The following is a 27,583-nucleotide window of genomic DNA, read 5'->3' as shown; positions in this document are numbered from 1 at the left end:
ATTTGATTTTATTCCTTTTCTATAAAGCATTGATTCGGAACACACAAATCATAATCACACAGGGGTCATGTGGTCCTTTGGAATGAAACATGGAACAAAGTTAAAATTCTAGAATTTTAATGGTGAAGCAACTCTTGTCTAGCTTCAAAACTTCTCTTAGGTCTTCAGGCAGATGGAAGGACTTAGAACCTAATGAATGAGAAAGGGACAACTCATGAGCTTGCCACCAATGGGTGCGGCTACACTGCACCGTTATTTTGAGATAACTAGCGTTACTAGTTGGGATTGGTCCTGCCTTGGGTAGGGGGCTGGACTTGATGACCTCCTGAGGTCTCTTCCAGCTCTATGGTTCTATGAAATAACAATGCGAGAGTCTACACAGCCATTCTGTTATTTCGAAATTATTTCGAAATAACGGACAGCTTATTCCAAAATCGGTAAACCTCATTCTACGAGGAATAACACCTATTCCAAAATAGTTATTTCTGAATGAAGTGAGTGTAGATGCTCCACTTCTGCTATTTCGAAATAGAAAGGCTCTGGTGAGGGGCTAAGTTATTCCTTCCCAGTGCCTCCTGGGGCTTTAAATCGAGATTGCACAGGTACATTAGGGAAGCCTGTCTCAGACTACTTTTGAGGCTTCCCTGCAGTGTAGACGTGCTGTTTTGAAATAAGCTATTTCGGAATAACTATTCCAGAATGGCTTATTTTGAAATAATTGTGCAGTACTGTATATATGTACCCAAAGTATTTCTTTCTGTAATATATTGCTTTAGATGCCTATGTTTAGAGGTACACGGTAGACAAACTCTTTCTAGTTTGTGTTATACCACTTCTACTTCTAATGATTATGATTCAGGCTATAAAAATATGATCACTGCAAGGAGAATGTTTTAAAAAAGTCATGAATGCAAAACAACTGGAGCAATCAAAGCCATGGGCAGACTATGCTTTACTGATGTAGTTCTTTTAAGAGAAACAGTGGTAGGTTTTTATTTCAGGATGCTAACAGTCCAAAGCCAATAGCCACCTCCTGTGTCAACATAACAGATGAAAAACACCTGTTAGAGAGGCAAATAGTTACATGAATGTACTTTCATACATAGAGTAATAAGGCAGAGCAATGTAGTGACGGTGACAGAGTTACAGGGTTTCTAAATAACCTTTTTAAAAATAAAAAAATGTAATGTAGAAGACAATTAATTTGCCTTAATGGACGTCCATTTCATCTCACCCCTTTTATCCTGTACATCACAAATCCAGCAGAGCAGCACCCGTAACCTGATGGATGAATAATGTACGTTGCAAGGCTCCATTGAGACTGATGGAATGGATGTGTCCTTTGATTGCCCATCATGGGCTACATTTCATTAGCTACACACATACACTACTTCCGCTGAAGTCCAAGGGAGCAGAATTAAAAGATCAAAGGTTGCTTCTTGGCAGTTTGATAGAGGCATTGAGAAAAAGGAGTATTCCCTGTTCACAAGCCATTTTGCTTCTCTTTAGAAGTAAACTGGATTGTTTGTTTAAAATCTTTTCATTCAATACCTGCTTATACATCTGGTATCACGGGTTTGCTATTTGTAGTTATGATTCAAATTGTCACCTGAGTGTGCAAACTACAATTTTGCTTTCTTAACCCTAGGACAGCTTGAAACTAAAATCTGTTTAAACTATTTCCTTACGGAAGTGTGTATTCTTTAATTTCCCAAAACATACTTATTTGTAAGGCAGCTTGAAAACAATAAAGCTAGAAATACCCAAACCTCCATGTTCATTCATCGGATTTTAGGAAAAGAGACCTGAAGCATCACATACTGTATGAACTATGCAAGCATAAAGAAAATTTTACGTGGAATGCAAATACAAGCACCACAGCCAGCCATTATGTTATACTTCTGTATTTTTATGTAATTAAAGGAAATTAACAGCAAATTATGTTTCTTATTGAATATAACATTGCAAACTTATTATAAAATTAAATATCTTAATCTATGATTTCCTACCAATCTTCACATAGTTAATACAGCAAGTGTGACTACTGGTAACCTGCTAGTTTAAGAACAACAGGGTATCGCGTGCGATGGGCCATGCATTTCTGCCGGTCAATAAAAATGCTGTTCGATTTCACAGCTATCTCCTTCTCTAGACTCATCCGTGTGTCTTCTAAGTTCCTCAGAGACTGTTCGGCTTCCAGTAGTTTCTGCTTCAGAGACTCAATAGACTCTGTCAGTTCTTCAACTTCACTGATCAACCTGAATAGAATGAAAGAAGCAATCAGAATTAGAGGAAGTCCCCAAAGGCACATGAGCTGTTATAATTCTGTGGTGAGTAGTCTTTGTTCTTCTGAAATTCAACAGCACCGTAATTAGGTGTTAGTCTGCACAACTGTTAGAGTACGTCTACACAGCAACATTATTTCAGAATAAGTAGCGTTATTTTGAAATAACTTAGTCCGCATCGACACATCAGGCAGTTACTTCGAAATAATGTCAAACTGGAGGACTTCTTACTCCGACTCCTGTAACCCACGAAAGCTCATGATCTCTTAAACCATCTTGTTAGTCTTTAAAGTGCTACATAGTTTTTCCTTTTGTTTTAGCAACATCAGACTAACACGGCTACTTCTCTATTACTATTGTAGAGGAGTAAAGGAAGTCAGAGAAAGAATGCTCTATTTTGAATTAAGTGCTGTGTAGACGCTCCCAATTTCGAAATAAGCTATTTGGAAATAAGCTACGCAATTGACATAGCTCAATTTGCATAGCTTATTTCGAGTTAAGCCCTGCTGTTTAGAGACACCCTCTTAGTCTGGTAGTTGGGCCTGATGGGTGATCAAGATTTAGAGCAATAGGGTTATAAACGGAAGCTGCTCGCTGAGCTGTGGATGAAGTCTCTTCCAATAAACACAAAGCTCGGAATAATTTCAAAACCACTGCAATTATAAAGGTCTCCTAAACTTTAGGTTATAAAAAATATGCTCAACAAACACCAAGATAACCATTCCTCATCCGGAAGAGTCACAAAAGAATGATTCTTTGTCATAGAAACTATTCCATTCTGCAAGCCTCCTGTGTTAACAACTGAAGGGTTAAAGATGGGATAGACGATTCATTGATTTTTGACTGGCTGAACATTCATGTAAGCTGGGATTTTTACCTCTGTTCGCTGGTGTACAACTGGAGGAACTACTGAAGCCAATGGCATTACTCCATCTGTACACTGATGTAAGTTTAAAAAACAATGAGTGGTCCTGTGGCACCTTCGGGCACATCTACAGTAGGAAACTATTTCAAAATAACTACATTTGTTTAATGACTTCCAAAATAACAAAATTGAAATAGCGTGTCCTCATTTTGGGGAAGCCTTGAAAATTAGTGTGAGGCAGGTTCTGTTAATGTGGACTTGCTACTCACTAAGGGTGTGTCTAGACTACAGAGTTTTGTCGACAAAAGTGGACTTTTGTCGACAAAACTATACCTGCGTCCACACTACCGCTGAGTTCTGTCGACATAACGTCGACAGAACTCAGCAGTTTTGTCGACGCTGGTAAACCTCATTTTACGAGGCATAACGCCTTCTGTCGACAGAATTCTGTCAACAGAAGGTGTTATTGCATGTAAACTGTCCTTTGCGTCCACACTACCATGTCAACAAAGCAGCTTGCTTTGTCAACAGAACTCAATGTAGTCTAGACGCTCTTTGTCAACAGAAGCCTGTAGTCTAGACTTACCCTAAGAGCCCCATGAAGCACTAGGGAGTAATTATTTTGAATTATTCTGGGGAGTAATTATTTTGAAATAGTGGCACCAAATTGTCCCCGCTACTCCTATTTCAGAATTATTTCGAAATTAGCATTATTCCTTGAGGAAAGCAGAAGTACAGATTTTGAAGTAAATGGCCTCTTATTTCAAAATAATGGGCTTGGTAGTGTGGAGGTTCTGCTTATTAATTCAACCTAAGAGGGGGCTATTGCGAAATAAATCCTTAGTGTAGACCAGGACTAAGGGTGCATCTAGACTACATTCCTCTTTCGAAAGATGAATGCAAATGAGGGAAATCGAAAATGCAAATGAAGTGCTGATTTACAAATCTCGTGCTTCATTTGCATAATCTCTTCCGATTGCTTTTTCGGAAGAGATTTTTTCGAAAAAAAAAAGCAGTTTAGACGGGGTTCTTTCAGAAAAAAATACCCTTTTTCAAAAGAACCCTGTAAACCCCATTATTTTCAGGAATAAGGGTTCTTTTGAAAAAGGGTTTTGGGTTTGTTTTGGGGGTTTTTTCCCCCCGAAAGCCCCCCGTCTGGACTGCTTTTTTTTTCTCTGAAAAAATCTCTTCTGAAAAAGCGATCAGAAGAGATTATGCAAATGAAATGTGAGATTTGTAAATCAATGCTTCATTTGCATTTTTGATTTCCCTCATTTGTATTCCTCTTTCGAAAGAGGAATGTAGTCTAGACTAACAAAGTATGTAGTATTAAGAGCTTTCATGGGTTAAACCCATGTCATTAGATGAGCTGAAGCAGAACATGGTCCTTAGTTTATTTTTAGAATGAATGTAGAAGATTTCCAAAGCCATAAAAAAAGCTGTTGAGTATCGGAGGGGTAGCCGTGTTAATCTGGATCTGCAAAAGTGACAAGGAGTCCTGTAGCACCTTATAGACTAACAGATGTATTGGAGCATAAGCTTTCGTGGGCAAAGACCCACTTCATGCATCTGACGAAGTGGGTCTTTGCCCAGGAAAGCTTATGCTCCAATACATCTGTTGATCTATACTGTGTTACAGGACTCCTTGTCGATAAAAAAGGCTGTTAGGTGTACAACTTTCATTTAAAGTTCACAGGAGTTCTCCAAAATGTTCATTTCATGGGAAAAGGGGACTCTATATAAGGCATATGTATTGAGTGAAGAGGAGTAAAGTAATATAATACAAAGCCCCATTTCAGCAAAACAACTAAATACATCTCTATTCAGCAGAACACTCGAGCATGGCCTTATATCCTATTCTAGGCAATACTCATGTCTGAGAGCTCTGAACAGGGATGGTTTGCTGAATTGGGGCCTAAATGAATGTACCCAAGGTGGCATAAAGCATGTGAATGAAGTAAAACTATCGCATTACTCTACAGAGGAGAGAAGCAGCATGTTGGTGTATGGTTTTGCTATCAACAGCTGGGAAAGCTAGTCACACTTTTTTCTGCGGGCAAGAAAAAAACCCACAAATGTGGGAGAATCAATTACAAGCACTATAATGAGATCAAGAGTAACAAATTACATTCCGACCTTTAATTTGAAAGGATTTATTGCCCTCCAGTTTTTAAATGGATTATTACTGAAAATCGAATGCCATCGGCGTGTTCTTTGGAGGAGCTGATGAGTTTTCTCAGCTTGTGGAAATGCATGGCCCGTTTACATTCACAGGGCTTGAGGCATAATTGATTCACCGCATCATCCACCTCACAGTGAACCTCTGCCAAGAGTGCCCGGGCTGCAAATTATCTACAACCTGTCATGTTCTTTTGGATCAGCCGAATAAGTACAGAACCCCGCTGCTCAAAGAGAAAGCCATGTTTATGGATTCCCTATTTATAAACAGGTTGGACCCAGATCAGATCTTGTTTACACTGATTGCAGTGGTGTAACATCCCATATATATCAGCGAAAGGTATTGGAATCAAGCCACCCCTAACTAGGAGTTGAAGGTCACATGCTACAAAACTAAACGGCAAACTTTTAGTACAGCGGTGGCTCGATAACGGATATTTCAATGATACACCCATCACGTTAGCATGTTGTGGTGAGCAGGTAAAACATTTCTTTCTTAGACACTGTATGTCTCAGGCAGACGTGATCTAAAACTGTCTTTGATATTACTGGGGTCTTTAAGGACTCTCTCTTTAATGTGTTTACCTGAATTGTGCTGGATCTCTGCAGAGCTCAACATTGGGCCTGAAAGATCGGTCATACAGCCGTGTCTGAGCCACTTTCATTGGCGCTTCTTTGTCCTTAATCGCTTGTTTGAGAGCAGCAATGTTGTTTTCTTGATCTCCAATTTCCTTGAGGGTCTGTTTGAAGAGAATGTGCATGAAACAAGACAAGTTTAAGACAATACATTTAATTTATACAGTACTACTAGCACATTTACCTGGTGTTGCTCAGGTCCTTCATTCAATTTTTTGGGGGGCGGAGAGAGGGAAATGTTAGGAAAGTGTACCCACTTTATTTAAATTATTATATTTTTCAACATAAAGTTAATTTTTACTTCGGATTCTTAAAAATGTATTGTTCAAATATTTCCATTTGTTTTTTGGTAATTTTTTTAAAATGGGAATTCCATCAAGTATATTTTTTTCTTCATCCCTAGAAACGCTTATCATTTGCTATGTTTTAACAAAAAATGGCTCTAGGTTATGCGGGTTTTTTTCTAGTTTTCACACCTTAAGCATTGATTTAGCTGTGCCAGAACAGAACACTACTCCAGATTTCTCTATTTTATCTCTTTTCTGTAAGGTTTATTGAGAAGCAATCCTATTGAAGGTTCATGCTATTTTTCTGGCTTATTTTGGTTCAATCTCTTTCAACATTTGCTCAGTTATGAGGACTGTACTTGATTTGATGGTTCCGTCTCTGTTCTGTTTGGTTTTATGAGAAGCAATCCCATTCCAGACACATCTCAATTTCCTGGCACAACCAAACCATTATGTTGCTTTAAGATTGTTAGGGTGCATCTACGCTACACTGTTATTTCGAGATAACAAGCGTTATTTTGAAATAATAATGCAAGCATCTACACAGCCATTGTGTTATTTTGAAATTTCAGAATAACAGATGGCTTATTCTGAAATCTGTAAACCTCATTCTACAAGGAATAACACCTATTCCAAAGTAGGTATTTTGAAATAAAGCGCGTGTAGATGCTTCATTGCTGCTATTTCAAAATAGACCCTCACCAGAGCCATTCTAAGTTATTCCTCCCCAGTGCCTCCTGGGGCTCTAAATCGAGATAGCACGTCTACATTAGGGAAGCCTGCCGCAGGCTAATTTTGCAATGTAGCGTTGCTATTTCAAAATAAGCTATTTTGGAATAACTATTCTGGAATAGCTTATTTTGAAATAAGTATGCAGTGTAGATATACCCTTAATGTAAGAGGAAGCTATATACCAAATGTAGTGGTCCCAGCTCTTAGCATTTAGCAGGCGTTCTTGAACAAACACACAGACAAACAAACTCTCTAGACAAGAAGCAATGGGCTTTAACTGCAGCAAGGGAGGTTTAGGTTGGACATCAGGAAAAACTTCCTAACTGTCAGGGTGGTTAAACACTGGGATAAATTGCCCAGGGAGACTGAGGAATTTCCATCACTGGAGATATTTAAGAGAAGGTTAGACATACATCTATCAGGGATAATCAAGATGGTGTTTGGTCCTGCCATGAGGGCAGGAGACTGGACTCGATGACCTCTCAAGGTCCCTTCCACTTCTAATGTTCTATGATTCTCTAACATATATAGTAGATTCGTGTGTATAGCACTTTACCGACATTAAATGATGGGGCCTCTTCATGCGCCTAAGGAATCAGTGGTGGTTTGACTCTTGCCAGAATGGGAAGTGACCTCTAGTTGAGGCCAGAATGGGAAGTGCAGAGGTTGCACAAAGCTCTGTTGTCTCCTTATTTCTGACACTACCCTGAGCAGACTGGAAAATCTGATGTCCGTTTTAAAAAGAAGCGGAAGAATTTTTGCAGCTGATTAAATATTACAGTCTGCTTGTATTCTCATCAGAACCTGTTCATGGCACAATCCATCTCAGTGAATCATTTCTGGCACTGCAATTAATGTAAATTACTCAACAAGTGACAGGCTATTTTGAATTAGATTTAAAAGATTACCTACCCTTATGTTCACCGATTTCTGGCATTAGTGACACTGGGATTACTATGAAAAAGTGTGAACTACTGATACTCATCTCCTTTACAAACACTGAACTCCATTGACTTTGATGGCATTACACCAGAATTAAATCAGTGTAAATGAGAGTAGAAACAAGACCTCTGAATTTACATTTCTAGTTTTTTAGAGGCTATTACATATTTTCCCTGAATATTCAGCTGTGAGTTGCTGAATGTCGGTTTGTTGCACCTGCTCCTTGTTTGGAGTTTTAAAGAGAAAAAACAAAATGGAAATGGACATTAATGCATATAGAACTGCAATAGCACCCTTAGAAAACAAGTGCCGTACCCATGCTATTGACCGTATGTAATGCTGTGGAACTGAACCTGGGACCTCTGGCGCTTTAGTGCATAAGCTAAAAGCCTCTTAGCTAGGGCAGCAGAGCAGACTCATTATTCTCTCTGTTAGTGGTCTTAGTGCAATGAGATGGGACAGTGCATTACACCCAGAAAGTGTGTGGGTTGTACCCACACACCACAGGTAATACATTTACAATGCACAGAGTAAAGCAAAATGCTTACTTATTAAAAGTATAATCATCTACCCATGTATGTTAGAAATGTGCATCAGTTGTCTGTGAGTTTGTTCAAGAATTCCTCCTCCATGGTAAGAGCTAGGACCACCATATTTGGTAGGCAGCTTCCTCTTCTCCCAGCTTAACACAAGGGCAGGGTTTGGCTGTGCCAGGAAAATGGGAAGTGCACAGAGTGGGACTGTTTTCCATACTATGGAAAGGGAGGGGGCACAGAGAGGAGGGATACGATGCTGAGAGCTATACTGCAGACTTATCACTGGGGGCAGCTGCACCACCAAGAGAGCGGCCAGCAGGGCTGGGGCTTGCCATTTTGCCTGCCATCAGACTGTGTCAATAGCCCCCCGCCCCAAACTCTTTCCCCTCCCCCGGCTCTTGACTACAGAACTGGGGCAGGGGAAAGACCCTGCTGGCCAGGAGGGCTTGAGAGGAGAAAGAAGACCCCCTGCTGGCTAGGGAGGGTGGGGGAAGACCCATACTGGCTAGAGGCAATTGCGGGGGGAGAGGGAGGAGAGAAAAGAAGGCCCCTACTGACTAGAGAGGTGGGGGAGGGGAGACCCGCCCTGAGCCCTTCCTCACCCCCAACCCTCACATTCACATCCCCTCACATCCTGAACCCTGTTCCCAAGCCCTTCCTCAGCACCCACCCTGACTCCTGCACCTCCCACGCCCCAGCCTCCTGCCCCCACCACAATTCCTAAGGCCCTGCCCGGACTCCTGCACCCCTCCCCCACCTTGCCATCCCCCTACCCTCAAGGATCTGGCCAATCCTGGGCAAGTCTTCTAATATTCAAAATAATAATCTTGGGAAGCAATAGTGGTTCTTGGCAGTTATGGACATGATATTGACTACAGGTACAGATCTCCCTGATCTGGCAACATCCATGGTGGCCTGCAGCAGCTGGGAGAGGGGGCAACCCGGGCATTCAACAACAGAATGGCCAGTGGGTGGGAGTGGAGCGGAGGGGGAGGGGGAGGAGAGTGTCAGAGGCTGGGAGAGTGGCCAGGAAAGGAGCCTGGAAGCTGGGAAGGTGGTCCAGCCACCGGGAGCCTGGCAGCTCCCCAGGAAAGCCTGGAGGCCAGCAGCAGGGGACCAGAATTGAGCTCTTCTGGTCTAGCAAACTCCCTGGTTTGGGACCAATAAGGTCCCAAAAGTGCTAGACCAGGAAGGTCCAACCTCTCTTGTAATCTTCCCTTGAAAAGGTACAATCACTGTAAAAATATTCGGAGGAGTACATTAGACTAGTTAGTTAGGGGAGACGCACCATAATGCAGACTGTAGATGCTTCTATTTAGGAGTGATTTGTTCATAATCATTTTACCATTTCTCCCCTCCCCTCTGACCTTTCCTAATCCAGAGCTGTCCTTCCATGGGATCCAAAGCTTTTTACACTGTCTCCAATAGCATTTTGAAACATCCCCCCCATTAATAGCTTTCAAATAGGAGGCTATGGTGCATGTGCATATGTCTTGTATGTACAGCGAGATAGTGTGTACATTGTTCAAATCTTGATACGGTGGGAGAAATCCACCTCGGGTTAATTCCACTGACTTCAGTGGGCTTACAGCTGAGATGAATATTGACCTAGTACTTTACATCTCGGCTAGTGAGAAACACCTAATAAATCATAACGATCAGGTCCTTGCCAGAGCAGGGTGCAGGCCCGGATTCAGCAAAGCTCTTAAGCACGTACTTAAGTTTGAGCATGTATTTTAAGTCCACCATGATTTAGTGAAATAAGGGAACTTAAACACCCACTTAAACATAAGCATGTGCTTAGGTGCACTGGTGAATTGAGGACATAATCCACAACTGGAAACCCTATCGGATACTAAACTGGCACTGACTGCTGTGAATGGACCAAGCAATTCTTCTTTCTTGATCACTCTGCGGTGATTATTTCAATATGTGTGAAAACTAACGGAAGCAGCTTGGCCAACACATTACGGGGTGCCCATACTTTTTTCAAATGATGTTCCAGTTTGTGTTTTGCATCTTCCATCTCTTCGCAGCGCTTAGCAAAAGCCTCATTAACGGCAGCACACTGCAAATGCAGATCCTCAGCTGTGTCGTGAAGGATATTGTCGATCAATAAACGGAGGTTGATGGAAGCCAGGCGCTCTCGCTCCGCCCTATAGATGTTGTCATGGCTGAATTTTGCCCAGGTTTCGGGTGTTGAGGCACTGGAAGGGACAGCACAGAAATCACTCTCTGGGAAGACATTGTTCAAGTTGCAATGGAAAAGAAATGCTAAAGCAGAAGAGTTCCGTTTCCTGCGATGACATGCATCCTGTCGTGCTACCATACCCAAAACAGGGGGGAAGAGTAGGTTGGAGAACTCTTCTCCATCCCCTTACTTGTGGAACAGGGAGAGAGACACAAAACAGAACCATCAGAAGTCCAATCCCCTTTAGTAAATAGGAATAAAGGCAAACCCCAAAATAAGAATCACTCCTACACCTTAAGTATGTCAAGAGGGCAAATATTGGTAAGACATTGGTACATACACACTAGGATGTCTAGTTGATTAAGCTTTACAATCTATGTCTATGTTATTTACAAAGCAGCTTGAACTACGGTTCTGTGGTAATACTTTGCCATCTGTTGAGCACTGGAAGGAATTATAGAGCAGTCTGCAAACTTCAGGAATAGTGGCAGGATAAAAAAAGCAACATTTATACAGGTTGAATCTCCCTCGTCTGACACCTTGAGGACCTGATCGGTCCTGAACCAAGGAATTTGCCAGACCAGTGGAGGTCTATGAGCTGGGAACTCCGCTTTTCTTCCTGGCTGTCCCGCTGTCGCCAGGGGCTCTGCTCTCCCCATAGCGGCAGGGGGCTCCGTTTCCCCCCTCCCTGCCCCGCTGCTCCGCACACTCCCCACAATGACTTGGCTACTGCCAAGAGGGCCCTGCTGCTGCCCAGGACTCTGCACTCTGCCTGATGGCTTCGCTGCTCTGCCTGCCCTACCCCCAGTGACTGGGGGCTCCATGCTCTGCCTTCCAGCTCTGCTGTCACCCGGAGCTCTGCTGTCTCGATCCCCTACTCTGGCAACACTCCTGGCCCCAGATCGCCAGCTTATCCCCATGAGTGCTTCCACGGGGTCACTCCGACGATGTTGGACCAGGGGTCTTGCCGGACAGGAGAAGTCCAGATTACAGGTTGAAACTCCGTAATAGCTTTGTAATAAAATTGTATACTCTAGAAGAAAGTGCAACTTTCCTTTCACCAAGTAACCCAGGGCCTTTGTAATTCAATCTAATTGTGCCTTTGCCTTGATTTGCATTGTGTTTTGAATGACCCCAACATTTATAATAAATTATTCCTAAGAATTGATATGTTTGCAAACATAGTATATATTTATTGGTATAGAGAATATACTTCTATTCAAAAATAGTGTGGTGGTACCTGATACAGAGGATCCTTTACATCTCAATGGCTTTCCTTGTGCAGGTCAATAACAACAAGTCCTCACCTTTCCTCGAACTTTGATGAGCTGGGATGGAACTGGATGTTGGTGCTCTGATTATTGTATCGTCCACATTTGTCATCAATGTTGTACGTTTCGACCATATCAGACCAATCCATTTCACAAGTCTGCTTGTGATCGCGATTTAATCTAAAAAGGTCAGGATTGTCCCAATCAGTGCTGGAAAAATAATACAACCTCGAGGAAACACCTTGAAAATGTGTAAGACCAGGTTCGGAGCCTAGGATTTTCAAAGGAAATTGGGTATTTAATCTTCCTCAGATCCTTTGAAAATTTCAGCCCCATCTTGCCCTGCAGCACCATGCTACCCCCTTCCACTCACTTTGCCAATTCTCCTCTGTGCCACCTGCAATAGCTGGAGCTCTGGGGGTGAGGTGCAGGGCTGAACTGGGGTTTCAGAGAAATTCTGGTGGAAAGGGGACCAACATGGAACTCCTTAACATGACCCCCATTTTCTTAGTCCTCTTTCCAACTGACCAAAGTTTTTATGATGGAGACGGCGTGATTTGATCCTCAGAAAACACAGCAATAATGACATTCAAAATGAAAACTTTTGCTTTATTTTAAATTAAATCCCTCCTGCCCACCACAATTAATTTAAAATCTTTAGCAACAGTTAGCTATAAAAGTACCATTTTTCTCTTGCCTGTTACCACCAGATGTCAGTATGAACTAAGGAATCAAAAAGTCTACAACAGCCAATGTAACACTACAGAATACCAAGACAATTTGAAAACAATTACTAATAAAAATAAAGCCTGCACTCAATAGGCATTATGTTGTACACCGATGATAATTAAACTATTTGAAATTTGTTGAGTGATTTCACATTTTATAAGCACTCTTTATTAAAATAATATTCTGCTTTACATCTAACAGTATATGGCAAATGGTGGCTGATAAAAATAAAATAAGTGAAATGTGTACTATGAATTAATTGTCTCACCTTAGAATTTAGTAAATATCTTATTTCTAGACTGTTATATTACAACATAAAAGTAAATGCTACTTTTCAAGAGCAAAAGACTTCTATACAGGCAGTCCCCGGGTTACGTACAAGATAGGGACTATAGGTTTGTTCTTAAGTTGAATTAGTATGTAAGTCGGAACTGGCTCCAGATTCAGCTGCTGTCACTGAAACTGACCAGGGGCTGACTACAGGAAGCCGGAGGCAGAGTTGCTCTGCCCCCAGCTTCCTGGAATCAGCCCTATCAGTTTCAACAGCTGCTGAATCTGGAGCCTGGGACAGAACAGCTGGGGCGCTGCCCAGTAGGTTCCCACAGGACCAACCCGGCAGCACCCCAGCTGCTCTACCCGAGGCGTCCTGCAACAAAAGCCTGGTCTGCTGGGGGCAGGGGGGGGGGGCGCACTAGCTGCGCCCCCTCCCCCCAGAGCAGACCAGGGAGACCCGAGCAAAGCCGCCCAGGCGGCAGGACCCCCGACGCCTGGGCGGCTTTGCTCCTGTCCCCCTGGTCTGCTGGGGGGGGTCCAGCAAAGCCGCTGGACCTCCCCAGCAGACCAGGGACACTCAAGCAAAGCCGCCACCTGGGCGGCTTTGCTCGTAAAGCCGCCCAGGCGGCGGCTTTGCTCGGGTGTCCCTGGTCTGCTGAGGGGGGGGGGGGGGTCCAGCAGCTTTGCTGGACCCCCCCAGCAGACCAGGAGACCGGGAGAAGCTTTTCTTGCCCCGGAGGACACGGGTGGCGACCTGCCGCCCGTGAGCTCCGGGCCGAGAAAAGCCCCGTTCATAAGTGCGGATCCGACGTAAGTCGGGGACTACCTGTACTATCAAGAATAGTGTCAATTTTTCCCCCTTCCTTAGTTCATACTAACATCTGATGGTTACCTCTCAGGAGACAAAGGATACTTTTTTAAAACTAATTGTTTAAAAAGAGATTTCAAAATAGCTACAGTAGTCTCAATGCAATAGAGCAGCAACTACAACAGAATAAAATGTTTTAACATACTTCTACTTACATGTAATTTTGAGCCATCTCAGAAATAGATAGATACATTTGAAAGCAAGATGAAAAATGTGACCTAATATTATAGAATAATAGAAACTATCATTAAAAAAAAAAAGATGTGGTGTTCTCTGACACCATCTGGCTTGCTTCCAATAATGCCTTTCCATATACATACTTGTTTTTATTTTGAGGTCTTAAATAGAATAGTAGGTAGTGCACAGATCTTGAGAATTTCACCTACTGACAGTTGTGTCCATGAATGAATTTGGTCCTATAAATCATTAAGTACTTGTGAACAGTAAAAAGCATCTTACTGCATCTGGTTAACAGCTTGCATCAAAGTTCTTTTCAGAAGTTCTTGGACATTTCTGATAAGTTCAACTTCCTAGATAAAGATATAAAAATTATGATATTCAGTTCATCTCATTTTCAGAGACCTTTGCTTTCAATAGCTACTGGTGTTCGGCTACATTGTCTACTAATTATTCATTTTCTCATCACACTACTTTTCATTATTGTTAAGACTTTGTCAAGATCTTCTGAGAATATGATTCAAATAGAAGGTAGTCAAGTATCAGAGGGGTAGCCGTGTTAGTCTGAATCTGCAAAAGCGACGAGGAGTCCTGTGGCACCTTATAGACTAACTGAAGTGTAGGAGCATAAGCTTTCGTGGGCAAAGACCCACTTCGTCAGATGCAGAAGGTAGGTCAATCAACATTGAAGTCACTCAACAATAAATTATAGATTTGTGACATTTGTCCAAAAAAGCAACTAATGCTTCAAGTATTTTCATTCCTTAAAATGTATGGTTCTTATACTGCATATATATTAAGAAGAAAGAATGTGTTTTTATCATATTTAATATAAGATTTTCAATTAGGTAAGTTGATGTATCGAAGTTAGTAGTAGATCTTTTACAAAATTATTGTATGTTTACCAGTAAATGCACCTGGTAATGGACAATAAGGGATACACGGTAAAAACCTCATAATGCATCTAGTCAATTAATCAAAGTTGTAAATGGAGGAACAATTGCATCCTAAAGCCAACAAATAATTAGTTTATGCCCTGAAGAGTTGATCCAACTCCTTCATAATGGGACAGAAGACTAAAGCATTTTATCATGCAGGGGTGAAAAAATTTAAAATCTTAACAAAATGCTTGTTTCATCACATTTATTTGGATGAGAAACTAAAAGTCTGTGTTTTTAATTTCCTTTACTGAACAAGGAATCTTCTTATATCATAAGAAGGCTTTTTTTTCCTGAACTACCACTATTCAGAGAAATGACATTTCTGATCCTGAAGCTTGTACGCTGTTATTAGCTGGTCCAATAAAAAATATAATATTTCCTATCTTGTGCACTTATTATTTGGGGCTAGAATTAAAAAGAGCTATAATATATATAAAAAGTCCTCATTAATGTTACTATTCTGAGAACTGTGCTTGCACCAGTCAATTATATAACAATGTTTTAGACAACTACGGCTGTACGCAAGAACAGGCATATCCCCAAAAGAAACAAAGGAAGAAAATAATAAACATTTTCAAACATAAAAGGACAAGCGTGTTCAGTGTAAAAATTGTATTTGAACATTCAAAGAGAGCCCAGGGAAAACAAAATGTATTAAAAAACTTGACAGTGTCTTTAATAAAATGTCCTTGTAATCAGGAATACAAGGCCCATGTTCAGCAAGGAAGGAAATGTTACGAGGGCTGATCGGATAATAAAGTACTATTTTGCTAAGCGTAGTTTAAAAGATTTCATAAAACCTAGCATTTGAAAAGCCATTAAAGATCATTGATTTAACATTGTATTATGTATCCACAATATAAATAAGGAGGCAATAGTTTTACTTATGATAAATATGCAATCTAAATGCACAGCTTTGAATTAGAAAAGCTTTCCATTACCATTTATAGGTCTCTCCTACTTGGAAAAAGAGAAACAGTACTAAAATAAAAGAGACTCTTGTGGAATGACCTACAATAAAAGTAACAGCATTTCTCCTGGGGAAGATGTGACCTTAAATAGACTACGTAAGAAATGCAGAAGCAGTGCCCATATCAATGCTTGTGAGAAGTAGATAAACCTAATGTGCTCCATCCAGATGCAAAGGTTTAAATAGCAACCACTTCTGGATGCTGACCTGCGATATGATTTCTCATGACATTTAAAATAAACTCCATGCTCATTCTTAAGCTGCATAAACTGGCATAGAAACTTTATGAAGCATCTAGCCAGAAACCACTTCAATAATCATGCCTTTTAGCTCTTTGGGAAGTGTTTAGTATTCCTGATTTAAGTCTAAGCCTTAAAGTAGATGAGCTACCCTCTTACCCTGAAGCAATATGTGCAAAAAAAAGTCAAGTATGTTCAAACTAGCAACATATTCTGCATTATTACTCAATTTCTTCATTATTACTTAGGTAAAGTTCAGTGGGAGTTTTGCCTGTGGGATTGGACACATTCCTTTTTAAGGCCCCAGTCCTTCTACATTTATGCATGTGCTTATCTTTAACCCACCAAGTTCAGTGGACTTACTCAGTGCTTAAAATTATGCACCTGTGTACATCTTCATAGGGTCAAAACTGAAGCTTTCTAACCAAATAAGACACAGAGGGGTTGAGTAAGATTGAGCTATGTATGATTCAAGCTCACCTATGCACCATGCTTCCCTTCATATCTCTATATATAATGGAGTGGGTGCCTCCAAAAAGGCAAAGCTATGCCTTTTCTCCTAACCACAAATGTACTGAAGCTTCTCTATGTGACTCCAGTTTGGAAGGAGCCAGCTAGTAAGGGCACAGGAGTTTTTCCCCAGGCCTATCAAAGACACAGCCTGAGGCCACATCTTCACTCCGCAGAAGACCAACACTGCCACAATCAAACTTCCAGAGTTCAATTTAGTGGGTCTAGTTAAGACCTGCTAAATCGAACCCAGAGGGTGCCCCTTGTCGGCAGCTGGTATTCCTGCTCTTGCCAGGAGGAAGGGAAGCTAACAAGAGCGGTTGATCCTATTGACCCCCTGCTGTGAGGGTGCTGCCCAGCTCGGCTTAAGATACGTATTGTATGTAGCTGGAGTTGCGTACCTCAAGCCAAGCTGCAGGGTCTAGAATAGACTTGGCCTGAGGCTGTTTGAAATTTCACTGTTTCCATGAGCATCCATGGTAAAGGGAGCTACAGCCTGGAAGCACAGCTAATTAGGACCAAATCCTGCCATCACTCTGTGTGTGAATTCCCACGGGGAGAGGTTTATGGTTTAACTAGCAGCAGAATATATTTATAGAATGTCTATGAGAAAGGAAAAATCTAATGCACAGCTACAAAACAGGGAATAACTGGCAAGGCAGTGGTACTCCCAGAAAGGATCTGAGACTCACAGTGAACCCCAAATTGAATATGAGTCAATAATGTAATGCAATTATAGGGCAAAAAAAAGTGACTTGTTTTGGGATGTATTAACAGGGGTGTATTAATTCTAGGAGGAAATTGTCCCACAGTCTCCAATTATGGGCACCACAATAATGAAAGATGTGGACAAATTAGAGAAGAGAGTGAGAAAAATGGTTTAGCAAACCTTACCTATGAGGGCGGGCTAAAAAAAAAAAACTGGACATATTTAATCTGTCAAAAAAGAAGACTGAGGGAGGCCTTGATAACAGTCTTCAGATATGTTAAGGGCTGTTACAACTAAAAGGGTAGTTAAGCTGTGGAACAGATCTCCGAAGTAGTGGAGCCTCATCACCGGAGATTTTTAAGAACAGATTGGTCTGGGATGGTTTAGGTTTACTTGGTCCTGTCCAGCACAGGGGGCTGGACTTGAGGATCTCTCAAGGTCCTTTCTAGCCCTACATCTTTATGATTCTATTAGTGTATTTTACCTTTATTTAGAGCAGGGGTGGGCAATAATTTTTTTGAGGGGTGGCCACTCCAAGATTTTGGAAAGTGGTCAAGGGCCGCACTTTTCTGTGGGGGAGATGCAGGGTCTAGGATGGAGCTTGGGTGCAGACGGGTAAGGGACTGGGGTGCAGGAGATGGGGTGAGGTCTGAGAGGCAGTTTGGGTGAAGGAGGGGGTTGTGACCTGGGTCAGGGGAATGGGGTACAGCATCTCGGAGGGTGTTTGGGTTGCAGGAGAGGATTCTGGCCTGGAGGAGTGGTGTAGGAGGTGGTACAGGATCTGGGAGGGAGTTGTGACCTGGGGCAAGGGGGTGTAGAGGGTTTGGATGGTGACCTGGGGGAGGGAGTTGGGATGCAGGAGGAGCAAGGGTGCCACAGGCAGGCTTTACCTAAGTGTCTCCAGCCAGCAGCCTTGCAGCACCCCCAAGGCAGGCTGGGCTGCTGCCAGCTTCAGCCCCAGACCCTTGAAACTGCAGGCTGCTCCCTTCATGTGGCTCTCAGTTCCAAGAAGGGGAAAAAGTGTCTGTTACTGCCAGCCCCCAGCCAATCTCTCAACTCTTCTTGGCTGGTTGTTTCCATCCTATAGGAGCTGAAGATTGGGCTGGGGACGGGAGATCACATAAAGCCTCCCCCTCCCTGCAGAGCAGATTGCCGCATGGACTGCACTTTAAACTGCTGCAGCTGAGGGTCCGGGCACAGTGGTCTGCAGGCTGGATCCGGTGGCTTGGCAGGCTGGATCTGGGCCCCAGGCCGTATTTTGCCCATTCCTGATTTAGAGCATACATGGAACTGTAGTATTAATCAGCTCGAAGGCCTTGCACATCTTATGAGAGGAAGGGGATATTAGTTACTAATAGGACTTCTGAGGGTCAGACAGTGACATTAGATTTGTATTTCTCAGACTTATAAGTATAGAACTTGATGGTTTGTATATTTTAATTCCAGTCTTTAATCTTCTCTTGTATAGCTTGTCATCGCATCTATTAAAACAATATTTTATTAAAATCTAAAGTGATCTTGGTTAATTTACAGGGTTTTTTTTTGTAGTTAATACCAATAACCTTCATAGCTATCATAAAATGATTGCCAATATTAAAAAAGAAACATTTTACAGTTTAAAATTTAGTAGGTAATTTATTTTATTACAGTTCTTAGTTTTCATGGTGCTATAGATGGTGTTTTCCTTAGTGATAAATCCATCACAATGCATAATTTTGTGTATCTCATTAATGTCATCCAGAAGAAATAATGGGAACATTTAAGAGCAAATGTATGTTTCTTAAATTTACAGATTCAGAATCAATTAACATAGTTTCTCTTCTGCACGTGCAAATTGCAAAAGCAACTAATGTAACTTAGATGTATAACTACAGTACAGGAGTTAAATGATGACAAGTGCACCTGAACACAACATGGCACACAGATGGAAGCTAGAATGAGAACCTGTATAAGTGGAGGCTTAAAGCAAAAACGGCTATGCACTTTTACAGAAAGAGGGTTTCTTTTTTAAGTAAAGCTGGAGGGGGGATTATTGTCCTTATATTTTTATCTACCTGATTGTCCTCCTGTGGCACTGATCTGGTGTCACAATTACTACTTGAAAGCTCATATGTTGCTCTCAAAAGTAGCTCTATTTATTATTATTTAAATCCGTCACCAATGTATAGGACTTTCTTACTGCAAAAGTAGACTGAGTATGCACACCTCCCTTGACTACTAGTTTGCTCAGCAAAGCTATAGATCAGTGTTTAGAAATGTTTCCCATGGATTCTCTTTGTTTCATTTTTTATTAGGAAAAAATAGACCACCCAATGGTATTTTTTCTAATTTTTTTAAACTTGCATTTTAATGTAGTTGGCACAATCCTGGCTAATGCCTTTTGACCTCTGCATCAGACAATAGTGATTGCTAATTTTACTGTCCAGCAAAATCAAATCAACTGACTCCAAGGGTTGTTCTCTGTCATATTCCCTCTATTCCAAACTCAAACCCCACAGAAACTCCTCCATCTGGCTCCAAAAATTTCCAGTCTGTGGAGCTGAAGGTGGCAAGCTGGGACACAGCTGAGGTGTTGGCTTCCCCAAGCTGCTTACACAAGCATGGTATTTGGCTCTCAGTTAATCTATCTGGATATGGCATGTGTAGAAATACAGTTTGACATGCAGAATGTACACACCTGACACATGAGTTATACAGCAATCACCAGGGCCTGATGAAATGCATCTTAGAATAGACAATGAGCTGATAAAGGAAATATGTGAGCCATTAGCTATCATCTTTGAAAAGTCATAGAAGGTGGGAGAGATTCCAGAAGACTGGAAAAGGGCAAACCTAGTGCCCATCTATAAAAAGGGAAAGAAGGACAACCCAGGAAACTACAGACCAGTCAACTTAACACTTGTGCCAGGAAAGATAATGGAGCAAATAATTAAGAAATCCATTTGCAAACAGGTGTAAGATAATAAGGTGATAAGTAAAAGTCAGCATGGATTTGTCAAGAATAAGTCATATCAAACCAACCTGGTAGCTTTCTTTAACAGGATAACAAGCCATGTGGATAAGGGGGAAGTGGCAGCTGTCATATACCTAGACTTCAGGTATATGAAGTATATGATACAATCTAGCATGACCTTTTTATAAATAAGCGAGGGAAATACAACATAAATGGAGCTACTATAAGGTGGGTACGTAACTGGTTAGATAACCATTCCCAGAGAGTACTTATCAATGGCTCACTCTCATACTAGAAGGGTAGGTGTGGTTCCACAGGGATCAGTTTAGGGACTGGTTTTGTTCAGTATCTTCATTAACTATGTGGACAATGACATAGAAAGTACATTTATGAAGTTTGTGGATGATACCAAGCTGGGAGGGGTTGCAATTGTTTTGGAAGAAATCATTAAAATTCAAAATGACCTGGACAAATTGGAAAAATGGTCTGAAATAAATAGGATGAAGTTGAATAAGGACAAATGCTAAGAATGTGGGAAATGGCTGTCTAGAAAGGAGCACTGCACAAAGGGATCTAGGGGTCATAGTGGACCATAAGTTATGAGTCAACAGCGTGACACTGTTGCAAAAAAAAGCAAATATCATTCTGGGATGTATTAACAGGAGGCTTGTGAGCAAGACATGAGAAGCAATTCTTCTAGTCTATTCTGCACTGATTAGGCCTCAACTTCAGTACTGTATCCTGTTGAAGGCATCACAACTCAGGAAACATATGTACAAATTGGAGAAAGTCCAGAGAAGAGCAACAAAAACAATTAAAGGTCTAGAAAATAAGACCTATGAGAGAAGATTGAAAGAATTGGGTTTGTTTGGTTTGGGTAAAAGACCCACTCCTTTGTTAAATAGAAGTGGGTTATTGCAGGTCAATCAGGATCAGCTGATAAAGGGTTCTCTCAAGCAGATCAGGATCAGCTGAGACAGGGCTACCTTGGACCAATTAGGGTCAGCTGATTCCATTTCAGGCCTGCCTGAGACCTTTTTAAAGCTTCCCCTGTTGGGTGAAGGGGTAGGTATGCGCATACAAAAGCAACTACTAAGCCCAAGACAGCAGGGGGGTGTGTACAGCTTCAGGAGGAGAGGCTGCATGCCTTATCCCAGGGGAAGACTAGAAGCGTAAACCTTTGCTGAGAGTGAGGCTGACTGCCAGGACACAGCAGATAGTGGCCTGTGGCCCATTTTGCAAAGGGGAAGGTATGTAGAGAATGGCAAGGGAAAGATGAGCCTTTGCCACAAAGGAGATAATGTTTTCTTATCCTCTGAGGACAGGACAAGAAGCAATGGGCTTGAATTGTAGCAAGAGAGGTTTAGGTTGGACATTTGGAAAATTGGGGAAGGTCCACAGAAGAGCAACAAAAATGATTAAAGGTCTAGACCTAGGAGGGAAGATTGAAACATGACCTAGGAGGGAAGATTGAAAGAAATTGATTTGTTTAGTATGGAAAAGAGAAGACTCAGAGGGGACATAATAGATTTCAAGTGCCTAAAACACTGTTGTAAGGAGGCAGGGGAAAAAAAATGATTCTCCATAAATCCTGATGCTAGGACAAGAAGCAATGGGCTTAAATTACATTAAGAGAACTTTAGGTTGGTCATTCCTACCTGTCAGGGTGGTAAAGGGTGGTAAAGTACTAGAATAAATTGCCTGAGGAGGCTGTAGAATCTCCATCACTGGACATGTTTAAGAGCAGGTTAGAGAAACACCTATTGGAGATGATCTAGATCAGTGTCGCCGGGTGCCAGGGGGCGTGGCCGTTCGCCTGCTGGGCACCAGAGGGCGGGGCCACACATATGCTGCACCCCCATGAGCCACGTACCTGGGGCTGGTGCCGCCCATAGCCACGCACCAGGGGGCCCGGCGTTCCCCATGCACCGTGCACCTGGAGCATGGACAGCCGCTTCGCGGGTGCCCAGGGATGGCTCCCCTCCCCCTCCCCCCAGCCGAGCACCAGGGGGCCGGCGCTCCCCATACGCCACACGCCTGGAGCACAGGTGGTCACTTTGCTGCGCTCCCGAGGCCAGCGCCCCTCCTGCCATAGTCGCATGCCCGGGGCCGGTGTCCCCCTCCCCCTCCCATAATTGCGCGCCAGGAGTGCGGGGGGCCACTTCGCCACGTGCCTGGGGCCGGCACCCCCAACCCCCCATATCCATGCACCCAGGGCTGGCGCTCCCCATGCACCACACACCCACATAGGAGGGGAGAGCAAAAGAACCCATATATCAGTGAAAAGGCCCAAAAATGGCAGGAAAGGGGAGTAGTAACGTGCCCTGCATGCTTCTTCCTCACCCCCACAACCTACGGTTGTGTGGATGGGCGTGGGAGGGGAGGAGTAGAAAAACACTCTATTGGATACAGCCTTCTCCCTAAATGACAGATTTCCTAGGAGGGATGAATGGGGCTCCTTGCCAAACACGTCTTCATGAGGGCTTCCCAAGGCTACTGACAGTAGGACAATAAGTAATCCACTTAGTCTGCAGCAAGAGAGTTTTAGGTTGGACAATAGGAAAAACATTCTGACTCTAAGGATTTAAGCACTGGAACAGAATAAACAAATATCTGTCAGGGAGGGGCCAAGTACACCCTTTGTGCCTTGACATGGCCTCTTCCAACCCAACAATTCTATTATTCTACAGAATTCAGTGCTCAGACACAGTGTGGGTGCCAATAGGAATAAGATTCTTAACAGGAAATGTGTCAAGTCTGCTAATAGGAAAGGAGAGGACATGAAATCAGTGAAAAGGGACTGAATCAAATTTGCCCATATTATATTAAAAAAAAACCAAAAACCTCTGCTCAAGAGAAGATATGTCAGACTCTCCACACAGCTGACCAGGGAGTCTGTGGAACACTGTTGAATTTTTGCTTGGGAAAGGAACTATGATCCCCTTCCCATTTCTGAGCAGGGAAACTCAAAACTAGAATGAACAGCTCTGATCCTCCATTGCTTGAGGGAAGTGTTATAGAGTGGAAGGTGGTTGGACAGGTAAACAGGACTTGGAACAATTTAATAAAGCTGCATGACTCTTCCAAATCAATAAGGAAACTGAAATATACCCACCAGCAAACTGAGTCATTAACTTTGAAATCTGAGCAATGGGAAGTCAAAACTCTTTGTCAAGTGACAAGTATTACTATCCAGCAATTGGAAAGAGCAAGACATACAAGTTTTGGATTGATTTAGAGATTGATTTTGGAATGAAACTCGGGGCATTTAGCATAACCAGGTTTTAAGAGCTGGCAAAACCACAAAGAATTCATTTAAAATCATTCCACTTGCAAAAATCTCTGCTGCGAAACCCATGTATTTCAGTTAACTCTTCTATGGTTGTTGTTCTTATATTATGCATTCCTTTTCCTTCATTCCTCATCACAGAGGCCATTGGCATGGTAACAGAATCTTAGCTTCTCAAGAGTTCCTCTGCTTCTGGTGCTTATGCCTGATCTGAAATTGCATCATTTTTTCTTTATGACATCCCCAGTTGGCTGTATATGGTTTGTTGTGAGAAACAGAAATGTGATTTAAAGTGAAGAACTAGAAGCAGGAACATATGGATTCCTTAGAAATGAACAAAGTAGCCTTCAAAATAGTGAGTAACAGATGAGCAATTCAGGAAATAAGCTTTGCCAGACTCATATTTTTGTAAATGTATGTTTGACAAAGTTCTTCATAAAGCATCAACAGCTGAAGAGAATTTCTGCTTTGATAATCTGGGTATAACACAGTTAATGTTTATGGGGTAGAAAGGCTATGGCCACTCTAATACTAACCTCTAATACTAATCTCATATTTTTACTAGAATATTCCCATGAACACTAATTATAACATCTGCATGATCCCAGTAAAAGAATCCCTTTAAAATCATAATTGCTTCCCATCCACTCTGAAGTCCAGCTGTTTTTTTTCCTGAAGTATATTGCCATTTAATTTGATCAGTAACTTGTCCTGAATCCATTTTGGCACCTTTAAAATATATTAGTGATTGCAAACAAGTAGGTATTAACTGACTCCTTAAATGAAAGAATAAGGATCATTCAAAGAGTGCAAAATGGTTCCAAAATCTGTCCTCAGTTACACCCATGTAACCACAATTACACCCATGGAATTGCATATTGGAGAGTAGAATTTGGCCCAACACATTTGCACACACTATCACATTGAAAATCTCAGCATCTCCAAAGCAGCTTTTGATAAAGCTTTTGCTGGTGGCAAGAGGCTGTCTTTGGAGAATGTTCTGAAACAGTTGAATTCAGGCTTGCTAAACTCAGTTTGTCAGAAAAGTACCATCTGTATATACCTTCTGCTTGCCTATTGCTGTTACTCTGCAGTTTTCACCCATCTATCACAGTCTCAGTCCTGAAGTATGATACAGTATCTCAACACAAACCAGGATCTTTATGTAATTAAGTGTTGGAACACTATCTCTCTCTTTCTCTCCCTCAGCAAGACAAAAACAATCTCATGTGCAGGAAGGCAGTTATGAGAAAGGTGGCCAGACTTTCCCTGCCCAAGGGCTGCAACTGGCCAAGAACCTAGGGTAGCACTTTACTGGCATAAAATGGTCTAGCTGCACCTTATCTTTAATATAGAGCAGCAGCCTGTGCAGAGCATAGGTCCGGGCAGCTTAAGGAAGATAGAGGCTAGGGACGTCTCATGGCAGCATGTGATCCTCCATGTCGATTTCAGAGGCCTCCATTCTGACCCTGCTTGTGTAACCCTTCTGCCAGGTGGAGCTGGCAGCAACAGAGGCTGAGGTCAATATCAAGGGAGAGAGGTAACATTCAGCGATTTTCTGTCACATCCAACTAGAAGCAAACAATTCTGAACATTGCAGGCCACACAATGCCAGGGAGTGGAGCTAGGTCTGTTTGTGTTCTGCTGGGACATGTCTCCACGGGCTGTGACCTCCATCGTCCAACTTAGGGTATTGGGCTACGTCTACACTGGCATGATTTTTCGGAAATGCTTTTAACGGAAAAGTTTTCTGTTAAAAGCATTTCCGGAAAAGCGCGTCTAGATTGGCAGGATGCTTTTCCGCAAAAGCACTTTGGCCACGGACGCTTTTCCGCAAAATCTAGACGCGCTTTTGCGCAAAAAAGCCCGATCGCCATTTTAGCCATCGGGGCTTTTTTTCACACAAAACAGTACTGTGCTGTTTACACTGGCCCTCTTGCGCAAATGATTTGCGCAAGAGGGCTTTTGCCCGAACGGGAGCAGCACAGTATTTCCGCAAGAACACTGACGATCTTACACGAGATCGTCAGTGTTCTTGCGGAAATTCAAGTGGCCAGTGTAGACAGCTGGCAAGTTTTTCCGCAAAAGCAGATGATTTTGCGGAAAAACTTGCCAGTCTAGACACAGCCCTGCAGTGTAACGCCGGCGAGACCGACAGCTTCACCAGGTCTGTGGTTGCGGGGGGTGGGGGAGAGGAAGGGAGGGCTGCTCCATACCCCCCAAAAGAGGCAGGGTCCTAGGCAAAAGGGGTGGGGTTGGGGCTAGGCATCCCTCAGTGCTTGAGCACCCCACTCCAGCAGTGATTTAAAGGGCCCGTGGCTCGGACCACTATCACAACAGCAGCAGTGGCCAGGAGCTGCGGGCCCATTTGTATCACTAGGCCCAGGGACAGTTGTCCCCAGGCGGGCCTGTGTAACCCGGACAGATCCTGGTTGTTGGGCCGGCGGGTCGGCCCTTAGCTAAGGCTGCAGGGCAGACTCACAAAGCAGTCTCAGTGCCCGACATAGGACAGGGTGCCACGCGGCACGCGGGCGACAGCAGCTTCCCCCATCCTGGGAAGCTGCCCAGAGAGGAGGGTGTCTGTGGAAGGGCCTGGGGTCCGGCCCTTCCCTCCCCACTTCACCTTCAGCAACTCCGTCTCCACCTGGTCGCGGACCAGGTCGGCCGGCTGCCTCCTCTCGCGGCACTGCAGGTTGTCGGTGGCGATGGTGTAGGGCCCCTCGGTGGCGTCCAGCGCCCGCTGCAGCCGCACTTTCTGCGCCGCCAGCAGGTCGGTCTCGGCCGTCAGGTCCTCGATCTCCCGCTGCAGCTCGGCCTTCCAGAAGTGCGTGTCCTGCAGGCGCCGGCCCAGCGTGGCGGTGGAGTCCTCCTGGGTGCGCTGGGCCAGGGCGGCGGTGGCGGCGGCCAGGCCCTGCGCCTCGTGGCGGCAGCGCTCGGAGCCGTCGCGGTCGGCGAAGGCCCGGTGGTACTGGGCGTAGTTGTGCTGGTGCCACTCCTCGGCCAGGTACTTGGCCGTGCGGAAGCCGGCGGTGGCCAGGCCGCACGAGGAGTCCGGCCCCGTGTTCAGCGCCGCCTCGTACACCTTCATGGGCAGCTCGGACACCGGCACCGTCTGCGGCGCCGGCTCCCGCGTCAGCAGCACCCCGCCCTGCGCCATGCTCGCCCCGGCGGCGGCGCTCAGGAAAGGCCGCGGCTCCCGGCGAGGCCTACTAACGGCGTCCTCTCGTTGCCCCGGCGACGGCCGGGACAGCCAATCAGGGAGTGGGCTCCTGGCGGCGGCTGGGAAACCCGAGACGGTGACCGCGTCGTTGCCCCGGCGACGGCCGGGACAGCCAATCAGGGAGTGGGGCCTGGCGGCGGCTGGGAAACCCGAGACGGTGGCCGCGTCGTTGCCCCGGCGACGCTGTCGGCCAATGGGAGGGCGGGTCCGCCTAGGCAACCTTCGACGCGGGAGGGAAACTCGAGCCTGGCGACGGGCAGCGTCCCCGACCTCGGGTTGCCCAGAGTGACGGTGCCAACCAATGGCGTAGCCGTGCCGGAGGGAACGTTCCATGGGAGTGGGAGGGGGAGTGTCCTGCTCTTAAAGGGCCAGAGCATCTAGATTGGGAAGGGCAGAGAGAGCCCTGCTTTGGCTGTGTGGAAGGGCTGACCCACGTGGCTGGCAAGGGTGGGCAGGAGCCCTGTGGTAGGGGCTCTCTCCTCCCCCTCAGACACTCACAGGGCCTGGGCACTGTCACATTTAAAGTGTGACATCACCGGTCCTCACTGTGGGCACCAAATACTGTCCAGCTGCAGCCCCCTTCCCCCTTTACGAGCGGAAAACGAGTCCACCAACCGTGGCCAGCTCTTTGTTTGCTCCGTGGAAGCGGATGCATCCCCCCCAAGCTTTCAGAGACCCAATGCAATGCTGCATTTCATGGCCCCCAACATCCTGTACGCTTGCAACTTGCTGCTGAAAGGTCAGCCTGCTGCCATGAGTCGCTGGCACGACAGAGACCAGGA

The 27,583-nt window shown here is 43.9% G+C and overlaps 1 protein-coding gene and 1 long non-coding RNA gene across 3 annotated transcripts in view; one reads left to right on the top strand and one right to left on the bottom strand.

Moving 5' to 3' along the window:
* Positions 1-100: 100 nt before the first annotated feature.
* TEKT4 (tektin 4) lies at positions 101-27,149 on the bottom strand. 2 transcript variants are annotated; one of them, XM_075899796.1, is made up of 7 exons: positions 26,205-27,149; positions 14,253-14,323; positions 11,960-12,103; positions 10,446-10,668; positions 5,914-6,068; positions 2,010-2,258; positions 101-189 (listed from the first exon to the last, which is right to left on the bottom strand). In XM_075899796.1, the coding sequence occupies exons 1-6, from the start codon at positions 27,132-27,134 to the stop codon at positions 2,042-2,044; spliced, it is 1,740 nt and encodes a 579-aa protein (XP_075755911.1). In that variant the 5' UTR covers positions 27,135-27,149; the 3' UTR covers positions 101-189; positions 2,010-2,041. The 2 variants fall into 2 exon arrangements, with proteins under 2 accessions (XP_075755911.1, XP_075755910.1); XM_075899795.1 differs by lacking the exon at positions 101-189 and having other exon boundaries at positions 952-2,258.
* Positions 23,812-27,583, top strand: part of LOC142818636 (uncharacterized) — a 60,977-nt gene continuing 57,205 nt past the window's right edge. Inside the window, exon 1 of the long non-coding RNA XR_012896202.1 lies at positions 23,812-23,936. This is a non-coding gene — a long non-coding RNA (uncharacterized LOC142818636). The remainder of the gene's footprint in view (positions 23,937-27,583) is intronic.

This window comes from Pelodiscus sinensis, chromosome 16 (assembly GCF_049634645.1).
Source record: "Pelodiscus sinensis isolate JC-2024 chromosome 16, ASM4963464v1, whole genome shotgun sequence".
In the NCBI taxonomy this organism is placed as follows: Eukaryota; Metazoa; Chordata; order Testudines; family Trionychidae; genus Pelodiscus; species Pelodiscus sinensis.
Note: the sequence above shows the minus strand (reverse complement) of the source record. Positions and strands in the feature narration are given on the sequence as shown.